General features: G+C 39.3%; 1 protein-coding gene across 1 annotated transcript in view; it reads right to left on the reverse strand.

The window, feature by feature from the left end:
* Positions 1-353: 353 nt before the first annotated feature.
* DNAAF9 (dynein axonemal assembly factor 9) overlaps positions 354-25,839 on the reverse strand; it is a 63,866-nt gene continuing 38,380 nt past the window's right edge. The window contains exons 22-37 of the mRNA XM_033059384.1: positions 24,094-24,240; positions 21,866-21,954; positions 21,565-21,663; positions 21,200-21,317; positions 20,334-20,422; positions 19,158-19,316; positions 17,723-17,848; positions 15,784-15,821; positions 12,410-12,545; positions 11,989-12,075; positions 10,546-10,652; positions 9,784-9,858; positions 9,429-9,631; positions 7,837-7,902; positions 7,460-7,553; positions 354-6,247 (exon numbers count right to left, since the gene is read on the reverse strand). Of these exons, the coding sequence (XP_032915275.1) occupies positions 6,135-6,247; positions 7,460-7,553; positions 7,837-7,902; positions 9,429-9,631; positions 9,784-9,858; positions 10,546-10,652; positions 11,989-12,075; positions 12,410-12,545; positions 15,784-15,821; positions 17,723-17,848; positions 19,158-19,316; positions 20,334-20,422; positions 21,200-21,317; positions 21,565-21,663; positions 21,866-21,954; positions 24,094-24,240 (1,746 nt within the window). The 3' untranslated portion in view covers positions 354-6,134. The remainder of the gene's footprint in view (positions 6,248-7,459; positions 7,554-7,836; positions 7,903-9,428; positions 9,632-9,783; positions 9,859-10,545; positions 10,653-11,988; positions 12,076-12,409; positions 12,546-15,783; positions 15,822-17,722; positions 17,849-19,157; positions 19,317-20,333; positions 20,423-21,199; positions 21,318-21,564; positions 21,664-21,865; positions 21,955-24,093; positions 24,241-25,839) is intronic.

Raw genomic sequence — 25,839 nt, forward strand, 5'->3', positions numbered from 1 at the left:
CATCCTCATTTCTGTGAGCACACAGAGGAAGGTTTAGCACCTCCCTGTATTTGTAAATCTGTAAATATCAGCTTATGCTCACACACAGCTGCTGAAAAACAGAGAGAGAAGCACAAAACAGATTAATCTTCTTCTAGTTTGAATTTTACCCAATTAAAAGCTCAAGCAAGAAGCTCTAAACTTAAAATAGTAGCTAAAAAAAAACTCCACAAAATCTTAAATTTTTATATTTTAATTTGAATATAAACAACTCACCTTTCTGCCAGCTGAAAAATTTTAAATGAAAACCACTCAAAGCTTAAAAATTCCAGTTTGGGAAGCTGTGAGTTTATGAAAGGAGTCAAAGCCAGGCAGTGGATGGATACTGTTTATTGGTTCTTCCCATCACATCTGAGTTACAGGTGTAAAAGTCACACAAACTGCAGGTATAAACATGTAAAACAATACAAAAATAAATGGAAAGGTAATTTTATATTTACTGACTCAAGTTGTGTAATAAATAGGAGAGGCAAAAAGCTTCAATCACACCATTCAGCTGAACTGAAGTTACAGTAGTGTGTAAATAACACATTTTTAACTTAGACTTGCAAATATTAAAGCATTGAGAACTAGTATAAAAGTGAATTTTGGCACATTGTAAAGTGAGAAGTGTTATGTCAGGATCTGGCTGTTGTAAAAATGAAGCAATTTCTCATGAGCTCTCTGAGGTACATTTTTAACAACCTAAGATTAGACCAACCTTGTGATTCTACCAACTCACAGTTCACAATTCACTATACTAGTCACAATTTATTTTATTTTTTTCCCTTTTCAAGAATACCAAAGTATTCCAGAGCTTAAATCTGTGCAAATTCAGACAAGTTTCAATTTTAAAAATAACAATAATTTAAAAAATAAAACAAACAAACCTCAACTTATTAGGGGAGGCTCCCATGCAGCTGAACTGCTCCCTGCAATCCAGTGTGTGAACTGGAAAGTGAAAAATTGAATTCATCCCAGATTGCAGAGCAGCTCCAGCTGCAAAGGTTCCCCCTGCTAAGTTTGTCACATTTGAATCCCTATAACTTCAGTAACTTCTGATCACACTCATTCTTGGTGAGGAGAAAAATAAAAACACCACCACAAGCTGCTAACAAAGGTCAGCAAAGCGTGGAAACCCCTTGAGGACTCTTCAGCACTTCCCAAGCTCAGGAATGCCTGGACACAAATTTTTTCCAAGTACAGTAAAAGAGAAAAGGAACAGTGTAATGGCACTTTTGTTGTATCCAAACATCAGTGGGTTAGAAATGGTGCTTTTTTTGTTGTTGTTGGTTTTGTTTTTTTTAATTTTACAGTAGCAAAAAAAAGTTCAAACCTCGATCCTTCGGAGTGGCTCCATCCTCACCTCGACTTCCAAGGAGTGAGGACACCAAAATCCCCAGGGCTGGGGATTCCACACAGTACAAAAACAGCTCTGACCAGAGTACAAAAGTTAGAATCTTCTAAAAAAAAAATAAAATAAAATAAAAAATAAAAATTCAAAAAGCGCTGCTGATCGTTAGAATCGACTCCCAAAAAATCAGCAAGTGCTCTTCAACAGCAGCAGCATCAGGCATTTACACATTTCAGTCCTCAAAGAGTTTTCTTTTAAACAGTTTAACCATTTGTGCTAATATTTGTCACTAGGTTAAATTTTTAAGTCCTTTCACCAAAACTGTTCCTTTAAAAAACAAAAGGGGGGGGGGTGCAACCCCCCCTGACATCCATTTATTTGGGGAATAAATGGTGTCACCTGCAAGGCACTACTACATTTAATTGTCACAGTTTCATTATTTCAGTATTTTTTTTCTTTTTTTTTTTCATTCTGGTTGAAAGTCACAGTTGAAAAATAAACGCTAAAAATTGAGGTAATCCATTTCTTTCAATACCAAAATACATGAATGGAGCCAGTAGCAGTCTGGTGAAAGGTCTTTGTAAAACACAGCTATGACCATAGAGCACATGCAGCACAGCACAGGAGGGTTCTAGGCCTTTGTTCCAAGCTCTCCTGCTCCAGTTTTTAAGGAACAGCTCAATTTGCACACTCACACCTCAATTATTTCCTTTTTTTTTTGTTGTTGTTGTTCACAGGGCTTGGGATTCCAGCTGGATCAGCCCCATCCAGGTTGATTTGAGAGCTGCACAAATTGGAGTTCTTAAAAAGAGTTCAGCAGAGCAAAAATCAGCTACAGCATCTTCATCTATTTTCAATCAATTGCACTTAAATCTACTCAGGAGTTGAGACAGAGCCTCCACCACGTCCCAACCACTGGAATTTCTTCCCACATCACATCCCACTACTCTAAAAAAAAATATGGCTTTGCAGATGAGAGAACTGGGGCTGGAACAGCTGGGTTTACACCGAGTTCATTGGCAAAGCAATTCCAATTGGAGCTCCGTTTCCTAACGCCCCTTTTGATGCCACAATTCTGGCATTCCTACCAATTCTGGGGCTGGGAAATAAATTGGATTTAGTTGTAAACCCCTGGCAGCAGCCCCCACCCAAACCCACTGCTAGCTACCTTTGCTCTACAGGCACTACAGGATATTAAGACTAAAATTTAGCCATGCATAGATAAAACTCACGAGCTTTATCAGGATGCTCCACACTTGTGATCCAGGGAATACCCCAGGAAAGCCTAAAAACACAAACTAATTGCTGGCTTTTACTGGCCTCTAACAGGATACAAGTAGTTTGGATATAAAGTCTCGTGGTGTGCAAATAAAAAATAAAATAATAATAATAAAGTCTTCAATTCAGACAGCTTTTTTTTTCAATCTAGGAGGAAAAGCAAGGAATGAAACCTTATCAGTATTTCTGTCCCAGCCTGCAGCACCTGGAATTCCACCTCTGCACTGTGGAACACGCACAGGACAGCAATGAAGCCACCTAAAATGTGCTTCAGGTCACTGAAATTTCATATTCCAAAGGTAAAAAATACATCTCTTTAGTAAAGCTTAAATTCTAAGTTAGCCTCTGGTTTGATGGCAGGGGTTAAATCTCATTTTCCTGCCACAGGATGAGGCTGTGCAGATATATTTGAAGTATTTTAAGTGTCCTGCAAGAGATTTTTCATTCCATTTCTTGCTGTATCACAAACATCTGGTCATAAAGAAAAGCTGCAGTTGCAGTAAAAGACTGAGCTGTCCCTAAGGCAAAGGAATATGAAAATAAAAAAATCCTGCTGGGCTGTTCTCACCTAAATTCTGAACACATGCATGCTACAATAATCAGCTTATTCAAATAAACTCCAATAATTACCTGTAAGTAGCTGCTAAGGTACTTTATAATCCTTCAGTCAGGGTTTTATAAAGCTCCTTTCAAATGATACTGAATTAAATCAGGACAGGCTGCCAGCATTCCTGTTCTATCATTTAGGAACAATAAAAATTCTGTTGCAAGTACTTAAAAGCTGATTTCTCAGCAGCACAGTGAAATGTTGCAGTGTGCAAACTCTTCTGGAAGCTCCACAAATAAGTTGCTGCCTCTTTCAAGTAACATCCTTTGCTATTTTTTACCTTTGGAAAATCATTCATCTTTGTGAAAAGGAATTCTTCAGCTGAAGAATCTCCCCCTTGCCTTGCTCAGTTTTTAGAACTGAAATAAGAATCCTCCAGGGATAATCTAAGCAACAGCAAGGTGCACATTGCAGCCAGCCAGGAAATATTTTCCAGAATCCCAATGAGAGCACTGGGAAGAAATTAAGATTTCTCCACTGATTTCACCCTGAAATGTAGAAATAGCTTTTCTTTAAAGTCAGAATTTCGAGTGCAGACTCAAACTGTGCTGAGGTTTTGAGGGCTGTGCCCTGGAGAAGCTGGGGCTGGGAGTGTTCCCTCATCCCTCCCTTTGGGAATATCCTGACAAATCTGAGTTTTCTGAGTTCTTCCCACTTTTCTCCACAATTTTCACTTTGGGAATGCCCCAGCAGCTGTGGGATCAGGGACTCTGATAAAGTGTTCCCCCATTTCTCACTTTGGGAAAACACCAAGAGCTGTGGGATCAGAGATTCCACTCTGAGCTTTTCCCTCTGTTCCCTCATTTCTCTCTTTGGGAACATCCTGAAAACTCTGGGATTAGGGACTCAACTCTGAGTTTTTCCCATTGTTCCCCCATTTCTCACTTTGGGAACATCCTGACAGCTTTGGGATTAGGGACTCAGCTCTGATTTCTTCCCATTGTTCCCCCATTTCTCGCTTTGGGAACATCCTGACAGCTCTGGGCTTAAGGATTCTTTAGAGCTTTTCCCTCTGTTCCCCCATTTCTCACTTTGGGAACATCCTGAAAACTCTGGGATTAGGGACTCAACTGAATTCTTCCCATTGTTCCCCCATTTCTCACTTTGGGAACACACCAAGAGCTGTGGGATCAGGGATTCCATTCTGAGTTTTTCCCTCTGTTCCCCCATTTCTCGCTTTAGGAACATCCCAACAGCTCTGGGATTAGGGACTCTTCAGTTTTTCCCACTGTTCCCCCATCTGTCACTTTGGGAACATCCTAACAACTGTGGGATTTAGGTGCTCATCCAAGATTTTCCCATTCCCCCATTTCTTGCTTTGGGAATGCTCTGGCAGCTCTGGGATCAGGGACTCAACTCTGAATTATTCCCATTGTTCCCCCATTTCTCGCTTTGGGAACATCCTGACAGCTGCAGAGTCAGCAATTCTAAGTTTTTCAATCATTCTCCCATTTCTTGCTTTGGGGATACACCAACAGCTCTGGAATTAGGGATTCAGTTCTGAATTATTCCCACTGTTCCCCCATTTCTCGCTTTGGGAACATCTTAAGAACTGTGGGATGAGGTGCTCTTCCAAGCTTTTCCCATTCCCCCATTTCTTGTTTTGGGAACATCCTGAAAACTCTGGGATTAGGGACTCAACTCTGAGTTTTTCCCACTGTTCCCCCATTTCTTGCTTTGGGAACATCCTGACAGCTTTGGGATTAGGGACTCTTTAGAGTTTTTCCCTCTGTTCCCTCATTTCTCGCTTTGGGAACATCCCAACAGCTGCAGATTCAGCAATTCCAAGTTTTTCAATCATTCTCCCATTTCTTGCTTTGGGAATACACCAACAGCTCTGGGATCAGGGACCCAATTCTGAGTTTTCCCCACTGTTCCCCATTTCTCACTTTGGGAACAGCTGTGGGATCAGGGACTCAGCTCTGATTTCTTCCCTCTGTTCCCCCATTTCTCGCTTTGGGAACATCCTGACAGCTCTGGGATTAGGGATTCTTCTGAGTTCTTCCCACTGATTTCACATTTTTCACTTTGGGAATGCCCCAGCAAGTGTGGGATTAGGGACTCAGCTCTGAGTTTTCCCCACTGTTCCCCCATTTCTCGCTTTGGGAACAGCCCAGCAGCTGTGGGATCAGGGACTCTCAGTAAGTGTTCCCTCATTTCTCACTCTGGGAACACACCAAGAGCTGTGGGATCAGGGACCCAATTCTGAGTTTTCCCCTCTGTTCCCCCATTTCTCATTTTGGGAACATCCCAACAGCTGTTGATTAAGGACCCAGTTCTGATTTTTCCCATTGTTCCCCCATTTCTCGCTTTGGGAACATCCCAGCAGTTGTAGGATTAGGGATTCTTCTTTTTTTTTTTAATTATTCCCCCATTTTTTGCTTCAGGAACACCCAAAGTTCTGGGACTGGGGACTCTTCAGAGTGTGTTCCCCCATTTCTCCCTTTGGGAACACTCAATCCCACATCCTGAATTCCCCCACTGCTCATCAAAGCTCTTGTGACTTCCAAGGGACACCCAAGGATTGTTTGACATCTGCACCACGGCCCAATTCCACAATTACATTCTAACCTTTAAAATAAATCCAGTTTTGCTTCTTTTGCTCCTCCTTCTTCTTTTTTCCCACGTTTCCACCACAAGCCAGAGATTCCAGGTGATGCTTTGTACAGTCTGGAATTAAGGTGAAGTGGAAGCAAACCTGACAGTACAAACAGCTAAGCAGTTACTGTGTTAAATGCCAACCTTAGGGGAACAACCCCTTAGTTTGGGAAGGAGTGCTGAAAACAGACGTTTCACTCAATTTCTCATGAGCCAGAAGGAAAAAAAAATCATTTTTGGTTCCTGACACAAGGTCAGAAACACCCAGGACCCATGTGCTTAAGTCTTCTGCTCAAAGAGGTCGTGGTACTCCTGCTCCTCCAGCTCCCTGTTGTACTTCTCAATTTCCCTGTTGGCTTCTTCCAGGTAATCATTCATGAACTGGTCCATTACTGGTTGGGAAAGGTGAAGGAAGAACATTTGTGCAAATGGAATTTCATAAAAAAGAACATCCAGGTTTGAAGGAAGGGTCAGTTTTGGGGCACTCAGTGAAAGTAGAAATTCAATATATTGCTTCAAGGGGTATTTCCCAGCCAGGAGGAAAGATTTAAAACCAGCAGAAGCAATTCTTCCCTGGGAGGGTGTGAGGCCCTGGCACAGGTTGCCCAAGGAGGTTTTGGACTCCCCATACATGGAAGGTGCTGGAACAAGATCAGCTTCAAGGTCCCTTCCAACCCAAACCATTCTGTGACTCTGTGACCACATTTACAGCTGATCTGCTGATTCAGAACTCTAAAACTCTGCCCAAAATTCAAATCCCCCAGAAAGGAACAACCAGGCCTGCAGCTTTCACTGCCAAACACCAAGGGGGAGATGGAGTGAAGAATCCTGGAATGGTTTGGGTTGGAAGGAGCTTAAAAATCCATCTCATTCCACCATGGGCAGGGACACCTTCCACCATCCCAGGGTGCTCCAAGCCTGGCCTTGAACATTTCCAGGGATCCAGGGGCATCAATCATTTTCCTGTGAACACTGAAATCCAAGTTTGCTGTTGGGTTTTGTGCCCTGCAGACAGAAATCTGCAGAAAACAACTCTGTTCTTATTCCAAAGCAGCATGACAGAACCCACCTGGATTTTTAGCAAGTAAACTGGGAATGTAAAACCAATTTGGAAGTTGGTGAGCCAAGACAAAAGCAACAGGAAGTTATGAAAATGAGAGAATCACAGAATCATTAAGGCTGGAAAAGCCCTCTGAGATCATCAAGCCCAGCTGTTAACCCAGCACTGCCACTGAGCCATGTCCAAGGTGGTGACCAAGGACAAGAGGAACACACTGCTAATAATAATGACAAAAATATGATTGTTTTCACTTGAGTGTGTGCACACATGAAATGACATCCATTTGGAAGCTGGATCAGTCATGCCCAGTGCTATTACAGCAATATCTGGTTTGAAAAGTGTTCCTTTGACAAGCTGTGGTCCATAAATTATTCCCTGAGGTTTGTTTTGTTGGTTCTATTCTGTTTCTGAGATCTTATCTCTCAGAAAAGGCTTGAACATTAATTTTTAGCTTTACCATATCTGCTTTTGCACTTTACATTTCAGAGCTGGACACTTCATTGCCTACAAAACCTTCCCCAATCCCCACCATTTGAAAGGATACATGGGTGATAATCCATTTTGTCACCAAAAAAATTCACAAATTGAGTCCCATTGTAAAAATAACCAGCTGGGAGTGGATCCAAGTGGCGTTTCACCTGCAAAGAGGAAAGAATTTCAATTAAATACCTGTAGGGACAGTCTTTACAAACTCAAATAGATAAAAGAAAATGGAAGGGATATGACAGGCACCAAATTTTACATCTTCTCCTACTTTCCAGAGGGAATTTGGAGCTCTGAGATCAGATTTGGATCTCAAATCCCTCCTGGACAGCTCCAAAAGTGCTGCAATAATTTAGTGTTAGCACACTTGTTGTGGCAGGTGCTGTCATCCAGATGGATATTTAAGGGAAATTAGCCAAAATTATTGCTTTTACTCACATGGATGTTTTTGATTTCCTGAAGGGTTAACATCCCTCTGGTTTTCAGGGCTTTCCTCTGAGGTTTCTGTGTGAAGAAGGAGATTCCAGTTATGTGACTACAGAGTGACAGTGTGATATCACAGCTCTGTTAAAAAATAAATTAAAAGCAAAAAAACCAAACCACCCAACAGAAGCATGCCTTTCAAAAATTCATTTCTAAAATTATTCAGTTCTGTGAAGGCACTCACAACTATCTTCTGAAAACAAAAGTGAAAATTCACAGATCTTACAGAAAACACTCAGAAATTAAAAATTCTGTAAACATTTTAAACAAGATAATTTAAATACAGTTTTACTGTAAGAAAGCTGGCACAGGAACAGAAAAAAAACTTAGTTTTGAGCCTGAGAAATTCTGTAATCCCTTTCTTTTCTGCAGCATGTGGTAACTCTTAGAGCTATCTGAAACCCTCAATTAGCCATGACTGTACAAAAAGTGTTTATAGTCTTGAATTGCTCAAAGAGGAAACACTTCACACTTGAGATAAGCATTTAAGTTCCAAGTTTTCATAAAATTTAAGTAGTATTATACAAAGAGTTTTTTTCTTACATGGTAAAGCATTTTTCTCCATGTATAACCCCTGTGATAAGCACAGAGCATGAGATAACCAGCAGAGAAAATGGATTAATTACTTAAATTAACAGAGGAACAGGAGATGAGAACCTGAGCATCTCAGAAACCTCAGAAACTCCAGCCACAGTCTGAAAAAACACTTTTCCCTTCCTACAAAATTTTTTGCAGGGCGACACTGCAAATCCTAATCCATGCAGAAGTAACATGGAGTATTTTTAATTTACAGATGTTCCAAAAAATTCCACAGGCTGCCCCAGCCTGAAGTGTCCAAGGCCAGGCTGGACAGGGTTTGGAACAATCTGGGGTAGTGGAAGGTGCTGATGGCAGAGGGGTGGAACTGGATGGGATTTAAGGTCCCAAACCATTCCAGGATTTTATGGATCTGTGATTTTATCAGTCAGCTGTGGCAATCCCTCTGTGCAAATTCTGCCTCCTGAGCTTCCTGCACCAGCCACATTCCCTGTTCCCTGCTCCTTATTGCATGGATGCAGCAGCCATGCAGAAATACACTTGACTAATTAAGGATGACAAAATGAACAGGACTCTCCCCCTCCATTTCAGTGGATTACTTCCAAGGAGGTTTAATTTAGTGAATCAAAACAAATGTTCAGCTTTGCCAGCATTCAGGTATTTGAAGAAGATTTATTTCATAGCACACTTCAGCCCTTGGCAATCAGAGCTCAGCTAAATCATCCTGTGTTTATCCTGGACATAATCCATTTGCTCAAGCATTCAAGAGCAGATCAATCCATGAATAAGCTGTAGCAAGCACTAAAACAATACAGAGATTACAACACACATTTGTAAACTCTTAGTCCCCTTCCTGAAATCCATTTGCACTCTAGAATGTCAATACCTTGGTAGGAAAAAAAAAAAGAGATTAATTAAGCAACCCAAATGTTTTCCCAGAGACACTTGGATTCTTCCTTTGCTTGTTAAGAAATGCCAAGCAGTGAACAAAAGGAAACCTGCTCACAAACCTGCTTTGCAGTTTCTCTGAGCCAATCTTTGATATCCTCTTCCTTCAGGGAGCAGCCAATGAACACAAGGAAATATTCCTGCTGACTGCTGCAGTCTCTGGGATCATTTCTGCACTCAGGAGGAGCTGGCCCCTCTGGGACAGGCACCAGGCTCAGGGAATTTGCTGCTGTGTTGTGACAGACTTCAATGACTTTATCAGCATCTAACAAGGAGAAGAAAGAAGGAAGGGCCTGATAATTGCTAATCTAATCTAAGATAACATTGGTGCAGACAGCATCCAGGACAGAAATATTTTTTTAAAATACCCACAACATGCAGTGTGATCACAACACCTCAGGAGTAATTTGCCCTTACCTGAAAACTTCACTTTGCCCATGATGTGATAAATGTTTCCAGAAAATGGACTGGGCTTGAGCAACGACTTAATTGCTGTTTGAAACACAAGACAAACAGATTATCTCAACTTTATTTTTCTTCTCCTTGGTGGAGCTTCTGGTAAAACCTGTGCAACAGATCTCTAATCCACATCCCAGTGCTTCCAAAGGAAAAGCTGCCATGCCCCTTGGAGTCCCACTAAGGAACATTTATTCTCTCATTCTTTGCCAGGGAGTTTGGGAAATAAAATCTGTTTGGCATAAGGAACTCTCACAGTGTGTGTGGGAGGTAAAACTCTCTTCTTTAACACTACTTGGCAAAGGAGAGAAGGAGAGGCTTGATAATGTATCTGTTCTAAAGCTGAGCCTGTTTTCTAGTAGCTGCAAAGAATTACTTGGCATAAAAAATAGAAGCTGATGGTCACTTAGAGAAATGTATTTTCAACACTACAATGTTGTGTTGAAACACAATGAGACATAAATATAATGAAACATAAAATAAAAAGCAAACAGAGGAAGTTGTCTCAGTCATAGAAACCAAAAATTCAATCAGCTTTTCATCTGAACTAAAATCATGGGACAATTTTCCAGAGCAGACACTAAGGAACAGAATTTACTGTACTTTTAGGAAGGAAAGCTGAGTTTTCAATTAAAAGTGAACTTCAGCAGTGGTTTCCTTCCCCTCTATCCCTCACCATCCCAAACTTGGATTTCTATCAAGTCAGGCAAAGTTCACTGGTACCTTTGCACTTGGTGACAAATCTTGTTTTCTCCAGAGGGCGACTGAACCACACACAGATCTGAACCATGGGAGGGAACACAGGCCCAGCCCCATACTGACCCTCATACCTGGGGATAAAACAAACACCTTCAACAGACAGAAATCACAGCAGCCTCTGCTCCTTCAGCACACAGGAGAGGAGGGCAAATACAGTTTTCTCCTCCATGAAGATGTGCTGCCAACAGCATTGGGTTGGTCAAAGCACTCAGGATTCTTTTTCATGGAGTCAGGAATTGGTTTGAGTCAGAAGGGACCTTAAAAATCATCTCATTCCACCCCTGCCATGGGTAGGGACACCTTCCACTATTCCCAAGGTGCTCCAAGCCCTGCCCAGCCTGGCCTTGGACACTTCCAGGGATCCAGGGACAGTCACAGCAAATCTGGGCCTCCTCACCCTCACAGGAAAGAATTTTCTTTAACATCTAATCTAAATCTCTCTTATTTTAGCTTAAAACCCTTCTCTCCCTTGTCCTGTCACCACAATTCATTCTACAACTTTTATATGAACCTTCCTTAGGTACTGCAAGGCTGCAGTCAGATATCTCAGGATGCTTTTAATGCTCTTCCTGCTGCTCTTTTTCTATTCCACCCTATCCAGATCCAATTCTTGCATACTGTCATCAAACAGATTAACAGCTGCCCAAAAGTTTGAAATACTTTCTTTTCCTGCTCCCTCTCTTAGGCTCCATGCAATCCACAAGCAGCTCTGATGATGTTAATTCAATATCCTCAAAAGCCTTGTGCTGGTTCACTCCAGTAGCTTTACTGGCTACTCACACCCAATTCAGAACCAAATTTCTGAATAAAGAGATATAAAGGTATGATAAATAAATGATGTTTTCAGCCAGGAGTTCTGATGGCTGAAAGCTGCAGATTTCTGCCAAAAAGGTGCAGCACAGATAACTGCAACAAGATGTGTGAGGAGAAAACTCCCTTGGTGCCACGTGGGTTTGTGCCTGAGCTGTGCCAAGGCTGTCACTGAGGTTCCTGGGTTTTGTGAAGAATTGTTCTGCTAATGGCCAGACTGACAGAGCAAGTTCATTCCAGTAATGCTGAATAGCTGTCAGGATGAAATTACTCCAGTCATTATTGACCTCACCCATCCCAATCCTTCCCAGTTTATTCCCACAGGGTTCTTGCCCATTCTTCTGCAAAGCAACAGTCATCTTGCCATTGATTTAAATGGTGGCCAGAAAGGAGATTTTTTTCCCCCATGAAAGGGGAGCAATCTTGTATCCACTAAGAATAATCATCAGCTCTCTTAAAAATGATTTACAAAGCTGCTGCCTGTTCCAAATGAGTAGTCTTAGGGAAAAAAAAAAATATAAATGAAGTTAGTGAAACGTTTTAATCTTCAAGTTAATTAGAAAAATAGTTTTAATACTTCTCAGTCTAGATACTTGCCAGCCAGGGTACATTAAATATCGAGCTCTCATCATCTGAGGATTTGAAAAACTGCTTTCTGAGAGAATTAATTCAATATCCTCGTTCCTGTAAAGAGATAAAAATGAAGATTTTTTATTTCCTAAGTTAAATAAAATGGCCACTATCTACTTACATAAAACATAATGTGCTAGTGACAGTAAAATTAAGAGCACTATTCCTTTAGTGTGGCAGTAACAGTAACATCAATCACACTCTGCAAACAAAACACATTTCCTTATCCCTGCATTTATATGCCCATAAATGTAAAGGGAAAATCCCTTTTGCACGAGAAGCAATTAAGAAAAAAATCTGCATTTCCTTCCTATAAATCACCAGAGTAAAAACAAGAGAGGAGAAGTTTCTGAGTGTGCCAAGAGCCATAAATCCTGCTGGAAGTTACCTCGTTACAATTCCATTTTCTGCCAGCACAAAGGAGACTCCAGGGTTTGCAGCTCTGATCAGGCTCTGCAGCTGCACGAGGAGTGGGTGCCTCTGCTCTGTGGCATGGCTTGTGAAAACCACATTGCTCACCAGTCCTGGGGAAAGAAATCAGGGGGGATTTACTCAGTTCAGGTATGTAAAAGTGATTTATCAACCATTCAGGGATGTTCCAACCATTCTTGTTTTCATTCCCTCTCACTGCGTTGTTTTAATAAAGATAAAAAGAAAATCTACAATAAAAAAAGTCAAGCAGAGAATCTAACAGAATCAATTTAGAGTCAATCCATAGAATCAATTAATGAAAACAAATCCATACCAGGATCAAGATCTACTACCAAAAAAACCAAGCAGAGAATCTTTCATCTAGCAGAATCAATTTAGAGTCAATCCATAGAGTCAATTAATGAAAATAGCAAATCCATACAAGAATCAAGATCTACAACAACAACAAAAAGAAAACAAACAGAAAATCTTCCATCTAACAGAATTTAGACTCAATCCATAGAATTAATTAATGAAAATAGCAAATCCATACAAAAATCAATAAAAAAGTCAAGCAGAGAATCTAACAGAATCAATTTAGATTCAATCCATAGAATCAATTAATGAAAATAACAACTCTATACTAGAATCAAGAAAATCTATTACAAAAAACAAGCAGAGAATCTTCCATCTAACAGAATTTAGATTCAATCCATAGAATCAATTAATGAAAATAACAAATCCATACAAGAATCAAGAAGATCTACTAAAAAAAAGCAGAGAATCTTTCATCTAACAGAACTGATTTAAGACTCAATCCATAGAGTCAATTAATGAAAATAACAAATCTATACAAAAATCAGGAAAATGTACTACAAAAAAGAAAACAAGCAGAGAATCTTTCCTCTACCAGAATAAATTTAGACTCAGTCCATAAAATCAATTAATGAAAATAACAAATCCATACAGGAATAAAAAAAATCTACTACAAAAAAAAAAAGTAGAAAATCTTCCATCTAACAGAATTTAGACTCAGTCCATAGAATCAATTAATGAAAATAACAAATCCATACAAGAATCAATTTATGCAAGACTAATTTTAAAAAACCAGAACACTAAGGTGTAAAGTCTGATGGTGAATTGAACATGCAGAAAGAGACTAAAATCAATCCTTGGGATTTTTGGTTCTTTAGTGCCAATTTCAGGACTTTTCTGACCATTTCTCCTGTGATTTCTGGGAGATTTTTACATTTCTTGATGCAAATATTGAGGGATTTTTATGGGGTTTTATGACAAATTCCTCCTGGATTTTTCCTGATGTTTTTCTGTATTTCTATTTTAATTTCCCTAGTAAAGAACTGTTATTCCTATTCCCATATCTTTGCCTGAGAGCCCCTTGATTTCACAATTATAATAATTTGGAGGGAGGGGGTTTACATTCTCCATTTCAAAGAGAAGCTCCTGCCTTTCTCAGCAGACACCTGTCCTCCAAACTAAAACAGCAACTTTTCATTCTTTGTCCATATATCAGCCACACCTGATTATAAGCTGCACTTTGGGTTTGGACCAAAATTTTAGTCAAAATGGTGCAGCTTATAATGGTGAAATTACTGTAATTCCTGCTCTTTACACAAGTCCTAAACCACACTAATCCATGCAAAACCTGCTTTACACACAAATTCTTGCACCAAATATTTCTGGAGCATTTCCACCACACCACAACTGCTCTTTGCATCACTGACCCTTCCAAGGCAGAATTTTATTGACAGCACAAATCTCCATCATTGTACTTCTCTTTTCTCTTAACCTTGCACAGAAGTTTTCACTCCAATTTCAGGAACATCCATTTCTTCTCCAATACTCACTTGCTCTTGGAGGAAAGGGAAAAGGGAAGGAGAACAGCAAGCACCCTTTGAAATTTAAGCCACATGCAGGTTTGAAATGATATCAAGTTTGGGGATATTAATGACGAAATTAGGGTAAAAATATGAATAAAATACTCATGCCATGATAAAGATAAAAATTCCACCCCTGGAATATTCCAGGCCAGCAGTCTGGAGGTGTTGGGGTCACAGGCAGCAGTTCATGCCTCCAAATTGATGGACAAGGAGTTTCATCCAACAGCAAAACAAATTCCTGACAACTGGAAGGTGCCTCCACAGCTTCAATAATGAACAAATTCAACCTTTTCTATTTAAACTGCCACTGCCATCTCTGTTTCTAAGAGATGCATTTTGAAGACCACCCAGTTTTGTTTAAATCTTTATTTATACACTCCTCTAAAGAAAAGAACCCTTGCAGCCTGGGGAATAGCATGTTCAATGGGAGCAGGAAAGGAACAGGAGGGATGGATTAAAAATACATATGCTGTATGAAAATAATGCTCCCAAGCTTACAATGGGAATATTTAACAATGGTGATGTCTTAATTTGTGTTCTATATGGAATTGTTTCACAAGGAATGCCAGGGTGCCCTTAGACTGGGAAGGTATCATCTTACAGCTTCTGTGCAAGAAAGAAAAAAGGAAAGAAAGACAGAAGAAAAAAAAAATAGAGACAGAAGGGAATTACAGCACAGTGATGGTGGCAGGATTTTTTGGAGAAGTTTAAGCAAGTATGCACAGGGTACTCATGTTGGTCATTCTGCTCAAGGCTTTGTCTCTGTCTCTGTGAGTCTTGGGGCTCTCCAAACAGAAATTTTGGAAAATGTGACATTGATACCTTTGCTACAGAGCAAAAGGCAAACCCAACTCACTCCCACATTTGGCAGATAGTTGTGAGGAGAAGGTAAAAATCCAAAGTGTAATTAATTCCTAAATGGGATTTTTGCATTTCAACTTCTCTGTAGTTATTAATAATTCTTTATACTCATAACATTCTACTGCTCTCTTAAAATTTACCTGTGGCTGTACACAATAGTTTCCCAACATTTTTTCTCTAAATAAAATACTGATTATATAACAGCACCCATTTTCTGTCCAGTTTGTTCACAACTTCATTATTTTGGGTTCTCTTCACACATAAAAAAGAGATGGCACCACTCTGGCAGCCAGTTTAAGAAGCTACAAGAAGAGCACTCTGATTTTCCTACAATTGCATTTAAATATGAAAATAAATAAACAAAAGAAATCCAACCTCATCCTGCAGATGAGGATTTCCAAGTGGATCATGCTCCAGAATTTTTTCCTTTCCTGCCTATGATGTTTGACAAGAGATTGGTTGTTCTTACCTCCAAGAGTTTATCATGGTTATGTGTAATAATAGCAGAAAAATTATAAATACAGGTATTTATTTGGCCACATGGCTGAGTTATTGTTCTGCAGAGCTCAAAGTCAGGAAAAGTGACACATACCTTGTGAACACTGGTCCAAGAACTTGGGAAAAAGAAGCCTAAAAAACCAGAAAGTTCACATATCAAGAATGGATATTATTATTTAATTAAAACATTTACATTCACTTGGATGCTGACAGAGTCTCATGAACCAAACCATTTTCATGCTTCTTTCCCTCAATCCATAAAATTACAACATCCTCACAGGTTATGTCTTTTAGGACTTTTCCCCCAAAAATCACTTTTGGAGATGGTTTTAATTCTCCAACAGATTTAAGAGCTAATTCCCACCATGCAATTTATTCTGTATTCTAAGGAGTTAGAAATGCTTCAATGTTATTTGAATTCTTATTTCAACAATAGGAATTTAAAGTTTGCCCTAAAGAATTGTGCCTTTTAAAGAGTGGGAGTTTTCCACAGAAAGACTGGATGTACAGAATAACAATTTCTGCTGCTGTGTCAGACAAGTGAATTATTTTATTATTTTTTTTTTAAACTTTCAGAGAGTATTTTACCTGTTCCTTTCAATTCCCTCTCCCCTGCCCTGGTCTGTTAATTCAGAATGGGGAAAAGCTCCATCCCATGCTCATGGAAGAGCTGGATCTCTACACTGATGAACTCTGAGGCAGGAAAGGGGTTTGATTTTCTTGAGTGCAAGTTCCAAGCCACACATAAAATCCACTCTGCTCCCCTCTCCCAGTGAAATCACCAAAGCTTCCCAACTGCAAGGTTTGCCAAGGTGGCTGCTTGGTCAATTCTTATCAGAACAAACTCCAAAGCAAAACAAAAATAATCTACAGCACAGGCTGAGCCTCTCCCTTCAATTGCTTCTGCATTTCAGGAGACAAAGAGTGTTACAGGACTGCAGGCTGCTGCAGTACCATGACTAGTAATGTGTTAGTAAGTTAAAAATCCAACAGAAATGGAACTTGTCCTTCCTGTAATTATGGAAAGGACAAGTTTAAACAGCACTCCAGCATCAATTCACCAATATTTTATATATTCTTTGGTATTTATTTGGTGTCTTTGTCACAGAGACAAGAAGCAGCAGCAAGGTAAGGTCTATTTATTGACTACAAAGCACAAGCAGCACGTTGTTAGTGTTTGAGAACAGCCAGGAAATGGCAGGAATGCATTTGGAGAAACTGCTTGGGCAGTTCATCTCTAAGCTGTGATGCACAGTTTGATCACAAACAGAAGCAGTGCTACCAACTCCAAAAAAATTCTAACTGCTGGAACTTACTTTTAGCAAATCAGCTGCAAGGCATAATTAAAAAATGGGAGTGTTACAATGGTACAGGTAGGTCTGAGCAATGATTCCCATGTTTGTTGAAGTCTGGAGCACACACATTTACTATGAAACCAAAGGTCAGTGACTTGGCTCTGAGAACATTTCCTCCCCACCCTGGCTCTGCAGTAACCCAGGATATCAGATTTTAACACTTGCAATGCTTTGGCTTCCGTGCTTTGTCATTCTCTTCCCCATTTAAGGGGTTGTTTCCCTTCAATTCCAGATTTTAAACCTGCAAAGTCTTTTTAAAACATCCAAAAGCAGTGGTAGAATCGATAACCCAAAGTGAGATGCAAAGTCTGACTTACAAAAAGAGAAATTATTCAGAAAATTATTCAAAATTATTCAAAAAAGAGAATTATTCAGAGGACAATTGATTGACCAAATGTTACAAAGCCTTTAAACAGAAGACTTGTATTTAAACAATTTTTGTTTATTCTTCTAGGAGCTGAATTTTGATTGATATTCTATATAATTATATATCCAGTTGGAAACCAAGTGCCATCCTGATAAACCAAAAAGCTCCTCCAAGATGGATTATTAAACAGTTTTTTGGTATTTAAATCAGTTCAGTGGCTTTTAACCACCACAAACCACTAATTATTAAAAAAGTGATACCAAAAATAGACATATCTGGTCTTAAACTTGTAAAATTATTTCCAAGCACACCTGTGCTCCATGTAGCAGCTCAGAGGCTCCACACAGGTGTTGACTGCTCCAATGATGAAAGAAGATTTCACATCTGGGTCAGGGTGAGTCTGCAGAGCTTGCACAACATCAATGACATCAGTGTAGCTGCAAGAAAATGAAAAATGCCTTCAGAGAACCAGAAGGACACAAACTGGATTTATAAAAGAGCACCCAAAAGGGATGGAAAGCAGCTCAGAACTTGGCAAATCCAGAAAAATTAAGCAAATCCAGACAAATCAAGCTGATTGGAAGTTACATTAAAAATAAATTATTAACAGTGCAGATTTTGCACTGAACAACTGGAAAGTTCAGCTTGCAGGAAGCACAAAAAGCATCACATCAACACAAATATTTTGTGCCTAATGCCAAGCAAATTAAGCACAATTGGAGTTTAAAAGGGAATAAAATAACAGCATCTCTCACTTAGCAGCATCCCAATTCAAACATGTTTCTATCATTAATGCATCAATTTTTTTATCAGGATTTAACCACTGTTGTATTTTATCTCTGTATGACATCAATGCTTAGGTGAACCTGAGGTTTAATTTTAGGTATTTACTTCTCAGCCAGTTACAAACTTTTCCTCTAAATTTAGAGAACTCCAGCTACTCTAAAGCTGTCCAACTGTCCAGAAAGAATTAAACACCTCCAATTATCTGTTCCTGAAGCCAGTGCTCTACCAGAGTATCAGTTCTGGATTTGCACCATCCCTGCTAATTACAAAAAATAAATCAATCTGGCTGCAACATGGAAAAAATGATTTTAGCACTATCAGAATGGAGCATCATGAAGAAAATGCTGAGCTCCATTTCTATATCCTTGTGAAAAGGAAAAAACTGGAAATTGTTGCAGCCAGGTCAGGGTAGTGCCTCATTCACACTGGTTTATGTCACCTCCTCATGACTCAGAAGCAGAGGTGAAAAACATCCTGCAGATGATCCTGGTTCTCAAATGCTACACTGGAGATGGAAATGTCAAACAGAGGTGGCTCAGTCTTCACCTTTATCCCACAAGGGAAATGGCATTTATCCAAAACATGTCACTAAGCCTTACTCTGGTATCACCTCTACCAGGAAATTGGAGATTTTTCACAGTCTCAGTTCTGCTGGCAGTTCTGGAGTCAGAGTCACAGAACCCCAGAATTGTTTGGGTTGGAAGGGACCTTTAAAGATCATCTTAGTCCAACCCTCTGCAACCACCAGGGACATCTTCCACTATCCCAGGTTGCTCCAGGCTGGCCTTGGACACTCCCAGGGATCCAGGGGCAGCCCCAGAAAATCTGGGTTTCCCAATTTCCCAACCAAATCTCCCCTTTTTCAGTTTGAAGTCATTCCCTGTGTCCTGTCCCTCCATCCCACATGTTCACCAGAATGCCCTTATTCTACACAACAATTCCAAGAGTTTCCAGCTTTACCCTTGCAGCACCACCAGGAGCCTCCTGCTCTTCCCATTTTGGGGGCCCTGACGGAGCCCAAGGTTCTGCTGAGCCTCCAGGAGCCCAGCCAGGAAACGCTGGAAGTGGGAGGCACTGAAACACTCAGGGCTATCCATGGTCTGCCTGTAAACAGCCCACCTGAAACAGAAAAATAGGAAAGCACTTAATTAGTTGGGACACAAACAGCTCTGCTTCCTTTCCATTCTGAACCAACAAACCAAAAAGAATTTGACAAACCCAAAGATTCCACATCTCGTCATGATCTCGTTCCACTTGGTGGGGAAGTGGAATTTATTTGGCTTTCTTTTTTTTTTTTAATCTATTTTATCAACCTCTTTTTTTCTATCATTTCCAGCATAAGCACATTTTTTGACTGCCAAAGGGGTTTGTGGGTGTTTGATGTTGTTTTTCAATAAAACAACGTTCACCAGCTTTTTGAAAGCTGTACATCACATGAGTAATTCTGATCACTGGCAGCAATGCAGTAAACAAAAATGAGACAAATCCAATTCAAGACTCTGGGCATGAAAATATTTCACTGCAAAAATGGAAAGTGACAATGACATTTGCAGGAAAACATGAGATGTGTTATTACACAGCCTTCAAAAGTCACCTTACGTGTCTGCCCTATAACAGAACCACAAAACTGTTCTGATTCAACTTGATAAAATCAAGACACTGAGTTAAGAGTAAAAAAACAGTGCAGAATGGGGCTAAGATTAAATTCTAAGGTGTTTGCTGTAAGAATTAAAAGGATAAGATTGGGTTTTTTATTATTTTCCAGAGTGGCAAATTCTTACAGCAGATTTATCTTACTGCCATACAACAGATATCCTGAATGTACCTCAAATCAGGTTAAATAGAAAACAATGCTGTGGCAAGGACTGTTAGTACAATCTTTCCTCAAAAAATAATTAAAAAAAAAAAGGCATTTTAGAATCACAATAAATCAATAAATGGAAGCTCTTCACCACGTGGAATAGGCAACAAAGAAATCTGTGCTGTTTTTCTGTCTGAATGTATATAAATTTAAGGGCAAATCTACCTGGCAGTCTGAAATTAGGTTAAAAAAACCACCAAATGAAACAGGGATTATTTTTTTTCCTTCATGCCAAGCTGGTTTTTGGTGATCAGAGTGAGAAACGCTGCACCAACCTCCCGTGCTCCTTGGTAAAAGTGACAAGGAAAGAGCAGAGGTCGCTGGAACGGCATCCTGGCAGCCCAGTGATGATGGTGATGATCACCTGCCACACACAACAGGGGACAAGAGAGGTGAAAACACAAAATAACCACTGGTGCAGACACCAACAAGGCTGTTTTCCATGATTCACACTGATTTTTCTTTTTTAAAAAATCCATAGTTAAAGCAAAACTTAAAATCGGATTTTAAAACGTTCCTAAGGGTTTATTAATTGGCAGAATGGGCTCTGAACCAAACCCCAGCAATATTCCAAGGAAAGATTCTATTCCTGCTGCTTTGGCTTTGTTTTCAGCAGATTTCAAAAGCTGGGAAGCTCCAAGGAAATATTTTCTCTGAAAATGCTATTTAAAGCATGCCTTAAGCTGGACAATTGTTATTGCCCCTATAGAGAAAGGAATGTTGGACAGATAATATCAGCAAATGTTAAATATCATGTGCTACCCCTATGCTATTTAAAGGATTTTTATGTTCCAGAGAACAATTCAGTTAAATTATTCAGCAATTCATAAAAAACAAGCTGCTGCTTTAGGGCAAAGTCTCTCTGGACATCAGAGAAAACAATTCACTAAAAGATCTACACCTCATTTTCTGCCTCTATCTCATCAGGTTCAAAGGCCATTTGCACTTCCAAAAGATTGTTTAAATGGATAAAAAATTAAGTACATAACCAGGAAAATTAAAAAATCTGGCGGTAGTGGAGGAGGAGGCAGAGCAAGGCTGAACATGATGAGCAATTTATTACATTACAACAGAACCACTGACAGAATATTCCAAATATTCTTTCTGAGGGTTAGGAATTATTGTGGGGTTGTTTTCTTACCTTATCACCTTCTGCTTTGCTGTCAGAAATGGTTTCTGACTCTTTGAGAAGGACAGGAAGATGTGCTCTCATCACTGGTTTGGTGCTGACACTGCTGACTGTGAAGTGCTGCATAAACCTTCCAAAAATAAAATTAACAATTGATAGCAAAAAGATTTCATCCCTATAAATAGTTGGGAAATTACTAAAACAAGAGTATTAAAAAGTCAATCTAGAGAGGAAATAATTCATCTCAGAATAAAAACACCCTAGTGCAAAGACAGAATTATTTAAGAAACATTTTTAGATGGCTATCACATCTACCAAAACATTTTTGTATCATTTCTGACAGAATGAATCCCTTGAACACAAAAGGAATTTCTCACCTCTCCATTTCTGGAATGGCAGCAGACAGTTTCAGCTCCCTGCACCTTTCCCCAGAAGGAAAAGACAAGGCATTGAAGAGCTTCTGAACACTGCAATGCCTAAAAGAAGGAAATTAATTAATCAATTAAAGAGGAAACCTAAAAAATTCTCTTCTTTCAGCCACATGGCTACACACTAAATGGTACCAAAAAAAAAAAAAGTCAGTGTTGCACTAAGAATGCAGCAATTATTTATTATCAAAATTTAATTAGTAGTAATAATTAACCTAATTATTAATCAGCATTTTTCTAAGGAACTTACATCTTCTTTTGTTCCTCAGACAGGAATTCCTCCTGGACAACCCTTAAAGATAATCCTGAGTTTGTCTGGCTTTGCCATGAAGAGAAAACCTGGAATAAACCAGATACACGAGTGTCATCATATTCCCAATTTTGCTCTGAATTTGTTTAGGAATTGGTTTTGCTCACCTAAAAGAATAAGACAGGTTTTCACAAGCCATTAAATATTGCACAATAAAGTTTTTGCTGCAAGGGAAGCTGTGCCTAGAAGTGTCCAGGTGAACCCTGGGACAGAATGAGATGATCCCTGAGGTCCCTTCCAACCCAAACTATTCAAGAATCCAAATCCCCCAATCACATTTTTCAACCTTTTCTTTAGGAATTTATTGAATTTATTTATTATTTTTCCCTGATAAAAATGTAGCTGTTTATAGCCCAAGTGCTCTAGAGCAGGAACTGAATTCATTCTTTGCTCTTTGAAGCACTGCTGTGATTTTCATGACTCCAAATTTAAGAAAAACTCTGTTCCCTCCCAAAAGAAAAGGAAACTCTTCGTTTCTCTAGGGAATGTTTTGGCTCACATCCAACTGCTCCAGCCAAGACACATTAATCTGAATGGCACTGGGAACCTAGAAATCAGATTCAGATGAATCACAAAGTCCTGACAGTGTTTGGAATTTCCCTTCTTTTCATAAGTAAAGGCAAGAGCCATTGTCATTTTTCACAATAACTGCAAGACAAAACAACTGGGGGGGACACGACTGCTTTCCATTAAAAACTCAGCATCCCAAACACAAGGGCAGGAGATAAAAACCATCAAAATAAAATATACTTTTGATATTAACAAAGGCAATGTTGCTCAGGCAGAAGGATCCACACAACTAAAGAAACAACCACTTCAAAACACACAGAAAGGACTCCAAGGAATGCCTGGGAGGGATGGAAAAAAGGAATGGTCAAGGGAAAATTGTGTTCTGTAAGAGTCAAAGGGTGGGGGATAAAGGGAAAACATAGGTCAGGCTAAAAAGTGGAAATACATCTTAGTACAACTTAAGGAAAGTTTAAAAAGAGTTTAAAAATCTGAACAACACAGGTTTTTAGAAAGAATTTTGGAGGAAATCAACACACACCTGAAGATAAATACTGACAAAGCACACAAATGTATTTAAATTATTCACACAATCAGGTACAATCAATTTGTTGAAGAGTTACAAAGGATTTGTTTTATCTGCTTGAGAAAAGCAATTGGTGTGGTGCCAGATGAGAAATTTAAACTGCCCAAACTGAACCTCAGTGTGGAAATGTTCAGCAAAAAAATAAAAAATACTCAAAAGAGGAAAGGAATAAATAGCCCTGAGAAAAAGTACCAGGGGAAACAAACACCCTCATCTCAGATACTACACACACTTTGCCAAAAAACAGATCAAAATAAAAGCATTACAAATATCAGAAGAAAAAAAAAAGAACTTTTTATAGGCATAGATGAGAAAAGAATCTGGTTTTGTTTTATTAGGCCAAATAAAGCAGAGAGAATAGGTCTGAGATTTGTGAGTATCTCGAGGATGTGTTCTGCTAGAGAGAAGCAAAATAAAACAGATATAAAAGCAGAATTAATAAAATAGGCTGAAAATTCAAATACAAACAAACAAGAGATTGCCAACCATTCACAGAGTGGAACAGTGGGAGGAATTTAAACACTTAAGATAAAAGGAGAAGACATTTTATGGTGCCATTAACATGTCCAGTGGGGACTGCTCACTGAGCTAGGTGGTCTTTCCCAACCCAGTGTGATGAGCACATCCTAAAACCCTTGAGAAGCCCTAAAATCTCCAGGCTCATTTCCTCAAAAGCACTATTGTTGTAAAGTTGGGTTTATTAAAAGCCTCTGCATGCACAATGCATGAAGCCAATCTACTTTAGGGAATAATACAATGCCATATGGGAGATTAAAAACTTGAACTGCACTGATCCAAAATGTGTCTGACCACAAAAACACACAATGGAACCTCTGCCACTCCATACAATCCCTGCAGCAAATTAAGACACCAGAGCTACATTGAAATGCAGCTCAGAAAAGGAGATTTTTAAAGCCCTTGCTGCCTTCAGAAGGCAAAGTGAAAGCACATGGGGAGCATTAAACACCATCACTGGAAATTCAGACAGAAATTCGAGTTTCTCACACATCCTAAACACACAGAGCAATTATGTGGCTTCTCTCCCACCCCAACCAAATTTTTTTTTTTACTTTACCTGTGAATAAAAAGCTTTATAAATCTTTCTTTTGGGGAAAAGTGCAATCATCAGGAAGTTGTTCTGGGTGTGGAATTCAATGGGGAGATGAGGAAGCAGGGAACTTTTGAAGTCAATAAAGAGAGCAGCAACAATGCTGTTGGAATCCTGGAAAAGGAAGAAACAGGGTAAGTTAAAATTAACATTTTCTCTCAGTTTCTATTCTGCAGCTACTGGAGATATCACAAGCTTAAAATAAAGAATCTGAGACTGATCAAAGCACTAAATTTTTGTCCTAATTTTAATATTTTCTCTTGTCCACACCAAAATCTAGACCCTTCCTCTGCTACTGCTTCAAACAACAAACTCTTTGTCCACACCCACATCTCCAACATAGACAGCAGATGAAAAATGAATTAAATGCCTGATAAAAAGGTTCCATTTTTGTTCTTAGAAAACACTGAGTTGTTTTCCTCAGGTTATTTTTTTTTCAGTTTGTTTGAGATTCCCCATTCCTGGAAGTCCATGACTCACTCTATGACTCTAGAATCCAGGACAGGATTTTATATTCAGATCTACAGGATGCTGAAGTGTTTTCTGCTCAAGCTGTCACTTGTAACCCTTTTCACACCAGATTTAGAAAATCAGAACTATTCAGAAGCATGAAAACATTTCTGGGAAATGAGAATTCAATTATTTGGGCTCAAATCAGAATTTTAATGGCATCCACTTCACTTTCAACAGAAATGGGCAAAGAACTTTTTGTATTCATTGCTGAGAAGAAAAAGCTGAAGTTGGGGAACTGTTACATAAGAATTGGTATCAACTCAGACATTTGCAAACAGAATCTCTCTGCTTTGCTGACTGAGGGATTAATTATAAAAATAATCCTCTCAAAGACACTGAGATCACTGAAGAACATACAAAAATATTCTCCTCAGAGAGAACAATTTCTTTTAAGAGCAAATGGTTTTTGGAACAGAATCCACAGATCCTGGATTCTGCAGGATGACTTCAAGATTTCCTGAGAAGTGACTCCAAGGCCAACTCATCCATGCTGCTGTCAGCAGGAGAAGTGTCCAACAAATCAACTCCTGGAAAACATTTTTGGGCTCCACAAATTGAAAAAAGCTGAAAAGCAGCAGCAGCAACAAAAATCCCCACGGACAAGAGGTTGGAAGGAGGCAGCTCCAAGTTTGACAAGATGTTAATGTCATTGTGGAATCTAAATATTGCTTGGTAATATTTGTTCTCCCCTGCTCTCTGCAGATCCAAGGATTTCAAGAGCTCAGTGCCCAGTTCCTCACAGCATGTGCTGGAGCATCAAGTACAGATATTTTCAAGTTAAAAAGAATATTTCACAGGCATCATGTTAAAGCTGCTAAAAAAAATCATTTTGCATCACTTCAAGGCTTGGTATTTTTTATTTTAATCAGAACATTAAATTTTCCTTTCTCTTTCTCCAATAACTTTTGGAAAGAGCAACCAAAGTTTTGCTTGCTTCTCCTGTCACTTCTTAACACTTGAAAACCTCTCCACCCTCATATTCTGCCAAGTCAGTAGAACAATAATACACTCCCTGTCAAGGTTCAGCTTCACACAAAAATCTGGCATCATTTCAAGAATGATGGCCAGGTCCCAGAAATAGCAACTTTTATGAAAGTGAGTGTCTTGACACAAACAATCAAAGGAAGGTCAGTGTTAAAATAGCTTCATAAACATCAATGTGATGTCCAAGAAAAGGCAGCTAAGGTAAGAGGCTCTGAG

This window comes from Catharus ustulatus, chromosome 5, assembly GCF_009819885.2.
Source record: "Catharus ustulatus isolate bCatUst1 chromosome 5, bCatUst1.pri.v2, whole genome shotgun sequence".
Lineage (NCBI taxonomy): Eukaryota > Metazoa > Chordata > Aves > Passeriformes > Turdidae > Catharus > Catharus ustulatus.